The following is a 10449-nucleotide window of genomic DNA, read 5'->3' as shown; positions in this document are numbered from 1 at the left end:
TTTGACAGTTGTAGTCCTGCTGCTGACAGTCTCCTCGAGCAGCACAACTAGAAGCCCCGATGGATCTGTCACTCCTTTGCACGGATGACCAAACACGGTCACCAGCATCTCTCACAGACAGTCAGACGGGGGGTTTAGACTCTCTTTCTCTTCTACACAGTCCTACAGAAAACATGCTGTCTGCATATGAGACAACAACAGAGTGCAGCAGCACTGCAGCAGATCTCTTAGACCCCACTGACAAATCTACTGAGGCTTCATCAAACGTTTCCAAATGCCTCTCTCAGGAGAAACGCACTGACTCAGACTGTTTAAAACGTCCATCATCCAGCTATAATATGTCAGAGTGTTTGTCACTTTGCTCAGAGCCTACGCCAAAGGAAAATAACTGCAGGGTTCACGCTTATTTTGGCTTATCTGAACCTATATTACCTCTTTTACCTCACCTCTCTCATGAACTTATTTCACCCCCATCTGAAACTTTCTCAGAGTTTTACATTAAGCAAGAGTCATCCCTCCCCTTTTCTCTCATTCAAGACAATACTGGACCCAAACCTTTTGGGGCCATGTCATCTATTTCTGAGGGCCCTTATCTACTAAGGCCGTTATCACCTGACTCAGATAGTTCAGAGGGTGATACAGCCACAGCACCTGTGTCAGACCTTTATATCTTTGAGAGTGAGACACAGGACTTCATCCTGAGCCGTAATGCGGATCTCCATGAGATTAAATGTCCTGAATGCCAGCCATTATCACAAACAGGGGAAAAAAAGACACACCATGACAGTGATAGGCATATCATGATGTGTGATTCAGCAGACGTGCCGACAAAATGTCATCACCGCTCTACTGAGAAGCGAGGTATGGTGGACTATGAGTCAGACACGGGCCAACATACAGGGCTGAGACCACCTGCTGTGGATGCCTGTGGGGCGAGCTTGATGTCAGTGAATGATGCGGGACTAGATAAAACAGAGGTCACTGGTCTAACACCACAGGCACGACGAAGTGACAGCCCAGTCGAGCTGTGGCTTGACGCATACCAGTACCTAGCAGGTGAGGATATAGAAGATAGTGATGTTTTGGGCAACACAAGTCATTCTATGATGCAAGGAGCCACCAGTGATTTATCTTTTCTCCCAGGAGAGACACCAGTGTCAGGTTACAACCATAAAGGTAGCGAGGGGATTGGCTGGGCCAGTGAGGACACCATAGGCTGGGGGCAACCGGTTGAGAGGTGGTCATCAGTGGATAGCTGGGCCAGTGCACTCTCAGACTGGACCGCCATCATCAACGCTCCACCAGAGGACATCACAGCTGCCTTCACAGAGATAGGGGCTGAGATAGATGCTTTGACACAGGCACTAGCAGAGGTAAACACTGACACAGACGCAGAGACATCTAAAGAAGGACAGAGTCAGGAGTCAGCAGTGCCGGCGCAACCGCAGCCACCCATGGGTGTCCAGGATCAGCCTCTAGTGGCACAGAACATCCCAGAGAGCTCAGTCCTCTGTGGGCAGAGCTGTCTCTCTTTGTGCCTCGAATCTCCACGACCTGAGCTCCAAGACCAGAGCACTGAAGCTTTGTGTGATTCAACACCTACCACACAAGGAGAGAAGGAGCCAGAGGAAATCCAGAGCAGCCAGGTGGAGTCCTTTATATGCCCCATTCTCCCACACTCATCCGTGGGTTCCTCCAGTGCTACGGTGGCCGCTCCTGGAGGGTATGGTGTAGATGTGACTGCAGTCACTCTGAACCCTGGATCTACTCCCTCTGCTGATTTGGATCTCTCTCAGTTTGGTGGATATGTTGAGTCCTTAGAGACAGACATTTTCATCAGCGATGACGATCCAATCATACTGAATATAAAAGAGGATACAGATTTGGAGGGACAAAATGCACCTGCAGAGCTGACAATTGGAGAGGTAAGAGGGCTTATTATATAGATTTATACTGGTTATTATCTTTTGTATTTCAAAATGTATATATAAGTGTATATATAAATGTTAGTATAAGTGTTTGACAAGTGAAAGTTTGTTCTCTGCTTGATGTGAAAAGCATGAAATATGAGTGGATATTTCACATCTAAACTTGGGGGCCGCATTTTTTTTGACATGACACACACACATATGCCTGCCCACAAACACTCAAACACACACCACTTTCTCCCAAGTGTGTGGCAGAGAGAGAGAAAGAGAGAGGGAGCAGTGGAAAGATTCACCCTTCACGTTAGGGAGAATAACAGCGATCACCTTCACATCAGTCGTGCTGGACAAATAGATAAATCAGTCACAAGCTTTGGAAACAATTCAAGAACTTTAAGAGACATTCCCGCTCCTCTCCTGCCCTTGTCAGTGTTGTCATACCTACAGTACTGACAGCCAGTCAGGAGGAACGTACGTGGAGTACTTCTGTGAGTGAAGTCTACGTATGTCACCACACATGAGACTCATGAGTATTGTCACCTTGCTTTGGTGCGGAGCCATTCGGTTTGCATCTAAAGACTTTCACCCGGGCTCCATTCTGTATTATTGGATAAGTCCATTGGCTCCCATCTCAAAGACTGGCAGCTGTGAGAGCTAAAGGAAATGAGAGTGCCTGAGAGGAAAACTTCAGATGGACAGAAATGGCATCTAATAATAGCTGAGAGTTCAATGATAATAGCACGCATCCATGGCGTGTCAGGGTGGAGGGGTGAGAGGAGAGCACAGCTGAGGACTGAAACACGACCCTCCATTGCTCTATAGCTCTCTCTCTTTTTGTACACACCCTTTAACACACCCATTCCCACCGCATCTCCTTTAAAAAACCGAGGGTCAAGGCGCAGACAGGTCCGCAGACCTGGCAGACAGCTTTTGATTGGCTAAGGTGTACAAGGCATAGCTGGAGCTCCTGTCCATGACAGTGGCACTGTACGGTTCATTTGCATGCAGACATATGGACTGTGGGACTGGATATAGAAGCATGATGTTTCATAAACTTCTGCTTTGTGGCTCTATAGAAAGGTATGTGTTGAACAGAAAAATTGAAAAGATCTGAAATTGCATGGTAATATAACCGTCTGTTGAATCTTCCTTTAAAATAAATACCCATTCAGTGATATTTATCTAGGTACTATAAATACAGTATAATTGCATATATATACTGTGACAATACAGTCTCAGTTTAGTCTGACAGTCTTTTATTCAAGCGTATGACATGCTTGTCAATAAAATGTCTCAGAAATATACAATTTCTTAAAATGAACTAACATTTTTATTATTATTTGCCCATTTTCATTACCAGCCCTCTGGAGATGAACTGTGTGAAGTGACAGATGAGCACAGTATCGCCCAGCCAGGCTTGGTGGCTGAGCAGGAAGCTAAAAGGAGCGGTGGGCCAGCCGGGGTTGATAGTGAAGGAACCAAATCTTCAGCAAATCCTCATTTCCTCGCCACACACACTCTGACACACTCACACGTGCCATGTGTGAACACAAAACCTGGCCTACATGTTAATGTTCACACACACGTGTCGCCTGACACTTTACCAGAACTTGACGGAGCACGTCAGGTGGAGCCACAGTGGGGGAGTCCTAAGTTTATTATGCCCTTAGCTCCCCTCAGTCCCCTCGTCTGTTGGACAAGCAGCAGTTTGGAAGGAGATCAAATTTGTGCCAAAAGGTCTCTCAATGACAACAGAGACCTAAGTTGTGATCACGTACAACCCTGCGTTCTGCAGCCGACCTCAGATAGGATTACTGACAAACCATCCCTGAAAGGTGATGAGGAGGCGATTCATAAAAAAGAAAATGCAATAGACTGTGCTGAGAAATCTTCACCAGAGGGACAACTGGACTTGCTCACTGGCAAAACTTCTGAGTGTTTCCTGACAGAGAGAAAAACAGTAATCGAGGATATTCATGAACTCAGCAGAGAACTATCAAACTTGGCTGTTATACCTGCAGATCATTTCATCATCTCTGAGACGAACCGTGTCGCATTCATCACTTTGGACTTAAATGACCCATTTGTCTCCAGGGCTGCAAAACCTATCACCACACCTGTACCATCTGAGAGGGCTGAGCTGACTCAGAAAACAGCCGAAAAGATGCCTCACAAAACTCACAAGAGCACCTCAGAGGGCAAAACACGCTCTAAAAAGGACAAATCAGCTGCTTATCATCATGGTGCACAGGCTTCTAAGAAGCAGGAGAATTTATCTCATCATGTTTCAAGCCATCAGATATGCAAACAGCAAGAAATCCATCCTCTTACTGGAGAAAATCATACCAGTGAGAACACTCCAGTTGGACTTGAGGACAATCAGGCTAAATTGGGGATTGAGACCGGTGTGGCACCCGAGAAGGCTCCAAGCAAACCACATGGCAAAAAGAAAAAGAAACACAGTCAGAGTGCAACAGCATCGAAGAGCGTAGTGGAGCCACTGGCTGAAGTAGAGAATGGAGCAAAACCAAAGACTGCAAGAGGAAGGATTGATATGTTCGAGGCCAAGCTGGGTGCCAAAGCTGAGAAAGCTCAAAAAGACAGTGATCAGTCAGGAGGATGTGAGAAAAAGTCCCAGCAACTGGAAGCTAAAGCTTCCCGGGGAGAACGATCTGTGCATCATGCAGAGCATAAAGACCACCAGCCAAAAAAACTGACCAGTCCTCTGAAAGATGATGTTATTAAAAGACGACGCCTGTCAGAGGATAAGTTTGGGAAGATTGTTAGTGTTTTGGAGTCTAAACTACCAAAGCCAGATGTTTCTATAAAGGCAAAGGCAGAGGAGCCCAAGGCTGATGCTGAAGCAACTCGTAAAAAGGCGTACAGTGAAGTGGTCAAACAGACAATCCCACCTAAGGGAGGTAGGGAATTTGCATTAAACAATTTCTTTTCTAAGCTTGTTTATATGACACACTGGCAACACAGCTTTTCAACATGCTCCATCATGATGGTATGTAAATACACATTCTTCACCTCATAATAAAAGCATATGATGTCTTCAGACCCCAAGGTGGTGCAGCCCATCCAGGCAGTGTCAGTGAGCGGGGACCCCCAGAGTCTGTGCCTGTGGTGTCAGTTTGCGGCTGTCTTCTCCAACTACACTGTCACCTGGAGCAGAGAGGGTGCTGTCCTCGCTGAGATCAAGAGAAGGTATTCAGTTATCTTTATTCTTACACAATACTTTAATTCACCATTTTTCCAACTCAAGCTTTTGAGACTGAAGCACCAACCAATCACCTAAACCTCCCCATGTGTTACCACATAACCACATTATCTTTGGTAACCAGTTTAGCGAAGCTATAACAGCAGTGGTTCTGTCATGTATCCCCGCAGGCCCTTACAAATGAACTTAAGTATCCCTTCCTCATCCCCACCCATCATTTTAAAAATTGTGTTCATCTGAATGAATTTTAACACTATTAATTCCGTAAAGTGTGTATTAAAGCATGTACAACTGAACTGTGGTTTGGTCGAGTTCATCTACTACTACCACTTGGAGTGGAAGAAGCTGGACAACCATTTAGCCATTGATGTTAGCTATTTTTACCTATTCTAATTGTTTATCCATTACTTTTAGCTATCTATTTCGACTCTTTCATCTACTACTTTTGGCTAACTGTTTCAACAGTTTATTCAATGCTTTAGTAAACTATTTTACCCGTATATATTCACAACTTTTCGCTAACAGTTTCCAATGTTTATCCATTGCTTTTGGCTAATTATGTCAACTGTTTCCACCACTTTTAGCTAACAATTTCAACTGTTTATCCATTATTTTTGGCTAACTGTTTTAACCCTATCTATTCACAACTTTAAGCTAACAATTTCAATTGTTCATCCATTAGGTTTGGCTAATTATGTCAACTCTTTCTACTACTTTTAGCTAACTGCTTCAACTGGTTATTCACTACTTTTAGCTAACCATTTTGACCATTTAACCCTATCTACTCACAATTTAAACTTCATCCATTACTTTTTGCTAATAAGGTCAACTGTTTTCATTACTTTTAACAAACTATTTCAACTTTCTGCTGGCTGATAATTAGTTTTCACAAACCAACATTCAGGTGTTACAGCTAACTCCATGTACGGATATATTTCTTTCAAAATAAATTGCAAGCTAACTTACTCCAGCCGTTTTTCCACACACCCACTAGCAACTGCAGAAGTACATCCTGAGATACAATTGCTGCTGGTTGGGAATCACTGACCTGAATCAGAATTTCAAATCATGTTCAGATCTAATGGCAGAAGGTGGTTGTATAGAGGTTTATGAATTTATGCCGTGCATTTTGTGACTCTATACCTCTTTCTGAAGTGCAGGGGATGAAAGCAGAGTTTCTGTCAACATTTCCAACGCTTCTCACAAAGACTTGGGCAAGTACCAGTGTCGGCTCACCAGCTTACATGGATCAGTCACCCTGGATTACCTGCTAACATATGAAGGTAAAAAAATAAAAAAAACTATAAAAAAAATAAAAAAAATCATTTAAAATGTGTGTCCAACTTGAGTTAAGGTAGTTTACCAAAACAAAACCTGCATTTCTTCACAGTGCTCAGTGAGATTGTCATTCCTCCATCTCCAAAGATCACCTCATGTGAGTTGCAATCTCAGAACAAAGAATTATTACTTTACACAGTTGAGATATAAAACAATCTCAACATTCAGTTGAGATTTATAAGTGTTTGTTTTTATTTTGTTTTTGGGTTTTGACAGATAACAGCTGACATTTTGTCTGGCTTTTTTCCAGCTGCTCCTGTAGAGGTGGGAAATGAAGAAGAGAATGTCAACTGTTCCAGGTTGATGTTCAAAGAGAACTTCCTATCTGACCAATACTTTGGAGACAACCATCCTGTCAGCATCATCACTGATAAGGTTCACTTTGGGGAGGGGATGCACCGGCGGGCTTTCCGGACCAAGCTGCAAACGGGTCAGATGCCTCTTTTACTGCCAGGACACTCCTGTGTGCTCAAAGTTCACAACGCTATCAGCTACGGGACCAAGAACAACGAGGAGCTCGTTCAGAAGAACTTTACCTTGGCTGTGGAGGTAAGGACGTCACAGCACTCTGATGTTAGGCACAACACTCCTCCACAGATCGAGGTATGATTGAATTTATTTTGTCATAGTGTCACTTTACATGGAACAGCAGATTTTTTTCTCTGCCACAAACAAACCAATAAATAAATTTTAAAAAAACTTACAATATCATTACCACATTCATTTGCAAAGCTCGAGACTGATTTTTCTGATAAACATGTGCATGAAATGATGTGACGAAATGTAATGTTAGTCTAGATATACCAGATAAAATGCTTGTGCACAAGTGTCAAAAACTTTAATTTAGCGCACAACCTGACACTGTAATTCCAAGTGTGAGGGAGAATCTGGCCTTAAGGTAACATAAAAACGCTGAAGCCCCTCTCTAGAGCTGGTGTTTGGTCTGTCCATTCTGGGCTACTGTAGAAATATGGAGGTGCAACATGACGGCCTCCATGGAAGAAGCCTACAAAAGCTGTGCTGGTTTTCTATAGATTTACCATCATTATGTCCATTGATATTCTGAGACATAAAATACATGTAATGTAATTTACTTTTTGCTCTGTAGGAGTGTCAGGTCCAGAATACAGCAAGAGAGTACATCAAGGCGTACACTGCTGCAGCTCAGTCTGTCGAAGCCTTCGGAGACGTCCCAGAGTGAGTGACATGTTTGATGAACTGTACACTTAATGCACAACATACTCATCCATGCTCTTTCAGCTGACACTTCTCTGTTTCATTGCTCTCACCCAGGATCATTCCCATCTACTTGGTTCACCGTCCGTCCAATGACATCCCCTACGCTACACTGGAGGAGGAGCTGATCGGTGACTTTGTCAAGTATTCAGTCAAGGACGGGAAAGAGATCAACCTGCTGAGACGCGACTCGGAGGCGGGACAGAAATGTTGTGCTTTCCAGCACTGGGTCTACCATAACACTGAGGGCAACCTGCTGGTGACAGACATGCAAGGTCGGAAAAGCATTACATATCTTACAATACATGAAAAATGGTTTTATCTGCTTTATTATAGTGCTTAAATATTAATCAGATTTTTGTGTTTTCAGGAGTGGGGATGAGGCTGACCGACGTGGGAATAGCCACCTGTAAGAAAGGGTGAGTATTTTATTCTATTTTATTTTATTGAAAACAAGAGCAGGGATGGATGCAAACTGTTAAAGCATTCAAACTGATATATAAGTTAATTTTACTTTTCAGATATAAGGGCTTCAAAGGAAACTGTGCCACCTCCTTCATCGACCAGTTCAAAGCCCTGCACCAGTGCAACATGTTCTGTGAGATCCTGGGCCTCAAATCCCTGCAGCCTAAGCCCAAAAAGTCTACATCTGCTCCCAAACCCAAACCCCAACCTTCTGCTGCACCCAAGAAGAAAACTTTTGGGCCAACGCTGAAGAGCAAGTCATAACAAAAGGGGAAATTCATGGACTAAAGGTGTGATTATTAATTGAAATTGTGAGTTTAAGCTGGTTTGAGTTGCTTCTCTGACCTGGGCTTCGTCATGCAGAGTCTGACCCAACCACAAGACGTTGGGCTGCTGCAGGCCAGAGGTTGGAGACAGATGTATCTGACTCTGAAGGGAGCGATTGTTACACAACCAGTAGCTGTTGTTCCATAAGAGAGCTCGCTTCATCTCATGTTGAACATTTGAGAGATATATTTTTATTTTAATTAAGATTTCACCCAAGATTTATGAGAGTTTGTGCACTGTATTTATGATCTAGGGGAAGAAACCTCACAAGTTTTTGGAAAACTGTGACAAAAGTAAGACTTGAACACTTGGAAAAGATAAATAGTGTAGTTTATCTACAGTGATGAACTGTGATGTCTTAGATTGCTTTATTGATTACGTGTGATTTTTCTTTACAGATCAATGCTGAGTTTTTTTTCCTTGTTTTTCTACTTCAGTGATGTTTTCAAACTATTAGTTCATTAAATTAATGAACTTGTTTATTTCTCAGAGGAAATGTCTTTGAAGTAGGTTGTACGATAAAATACACACAATAAAGGAGAGTTGTTATATGGATGCTGGGTTACACAGTATGAGTGGGTATATTTTGTGTGTTTGGTTTGCAAGGTATTTGATAAAGGTTTATTTAGTGAAATTCATTATTATAATATTTGCTCATTTATTATTGCTACTGTCATTATTAGCTCATGTTTATATTCTGGAAACAACAAAAAGGCATTTTTTACACAAAAAGCTCTTGTAAAGTATAACTGTGAATGTATTCACTGAAACTGATTTATCAATTTGTCACTTTATTATCTGAGACAATTCTGTTTGTAAGATTGAATTGAAACTTCTGGCATCATTTCGAGGATCTGTGCTGCACTGGTCTGGGTCAAACTACGTGAAAGACATGTAAAGCTAAAACCAATAATCACACCACAATAACCTAACAACACACTGCCAAATCTACTTTCATACACAGCTCATATGATCTCAGTAGCATGCCAGCTATTCAATTGAAGTCCCCGACTGTCTTTATATAATAAGCCTCTGTGTCCTACTCTCACTGTTGCCTTTTTAATCCCTGACCCAAATTGCTGACATGGCTCTCAGGTTGGGGCTTTGACCAGTGTGCAAACAAACTTTGTTATTAAAGAGATGTTGCTGGTTGAAAATGCTTTCTGGCTTCTTTGTCACTTCACATTTTCTGTAATGTAATAAGAAGGGAAGGGGGGGGGTGGGTCATGCAACATGACTTTGACAGTGTGTCTACGTGAACATGCAAATATCTGCTTGTCTGGTGTTAGAGCAATTTCTAAAATGCGAATTTCATGTGTTGTGTAATTCTTCCGAGTGGCTTATGTGCAAAAGGTCACAAAAAACAAACACTTGTTTATTATTTACTCAATTTGCATGGATGAAAACTCTACAGTCACATAATGTAGCATTAAATTAGACCTGTTTACATGTTGAACGATGACGGTGAAAGAAATGGTGGGGGCATGGAAACAGATAAGCCCTCTATTCCCATCCATACTTACAGGAGAAGGTCTGCAGCAGCAAGTTAGCGCCTCAAATGCAAAAGAAAGTAGGTCACACTAAGAGGCTCGAGATCATGTACTGTGTGTCATCACATTATGTCTATTTCCATCTGTGCCCCTCCTGCATGGTGCAATGTGTCCCATGCTATAGCAGCTATTGACACTTGGACACATTTGCAGTATATGTATAAGGAAACTATTTTAAATCTGAAAAAAAGATCACACAGAAGCCACAAGACAAAGAAATGACTGAAATGAAAAATGAAAAAATGAAATGGAGGGATACACTGAGGTCCTTTTCACACTGTAGCTATTTAGTGTGATAATGGCGTTTGACACACAGGACACAAACACCATTGTCACACTCCACAGCTCTGGAGGACAACGTTTGCAGTGGATATGCAGATGGAGA

At 42.5% G+C, this 10449-nt stretch overlaps 1 protein-coding gene across 1 annotated transcript; it reads left to right on the top strand.

Moving 5' to 3' along the window:
* The first annotated feature begins 2855 nt into the window (after positions 1-2855).
* alpk2 (alpha kinase 2) lies at positions 2856-9657 on the top strand. The gene is made up of 10 exons (XM_022762822.1): positions 2856-3005; positions 3286-4846; positions 4988-5135; positions 6304-6431; positions 6539-6583; positions 6737-7035; positions 7595-7683; positions 7780-7997; positions 8093-8141; positions 8244-9657. Exons 2-10 carry the CDS (start codon positions 3586-3588, stop codon positions 8449-8451), a joined length of 2445 nt encoding a protein of 814 aa, XP_022618543.1. The 5' UTR covers positions 2856-3005; positions 3286-3585; the 3' UTR covers positions 8452-9657.
* The last annotated feature ends 792 nt before the right edge of the window (positions 9658-10449 follow it).

The sequence above is a fragment of the Seriola dumerili genome, unplaced genomic scaffold, assembly GCF_002260705.1.
Source record: "Seriola dumerili isolate Sdu_G_001 unplaced genomic scaffold, Sdu_1.0 BDQW01000450.1, whole genome shotgun sequence".
Classification (NCBI taxonomy): domain Eukaryota; kingdom Metazoa; phylum Chordata; class Actinopteri; order Carangiformes; family Carangidae; genus Seriola; species Seriola dumerili.
The sequence above is the reverse complement of the archived record's forward strand: the minus strand, read 5'-3'. Positions and strand labels throughout refer to the sequence as shown.

Excerpts from the sequence above, each read along its gene's own strand:
- alpk2 (XM_022762822.1), top strand. The coding sequence starts at position 3,586 with ATGCCCTTAGCTCCCCTCAGTCCCCTCGTCTGTTGGACAAGCAGCAGT. Across the intron at positions 5,136-6,303 it reads CTCGCTGAGATCAAGAGAAG|TGCAGGGGATGAAAGCAGAG; the intron begins GTATTCAGTTAT and ends CTCTTTCTGAAG. Across the intron at positions 7,684-7,779 it reads GCCTTCGGAGACGTCCCAGA|GATCATTCCCATCTACTTGG; the intron begins GTGAGTGACATG and ends GCTCTCACCCAG.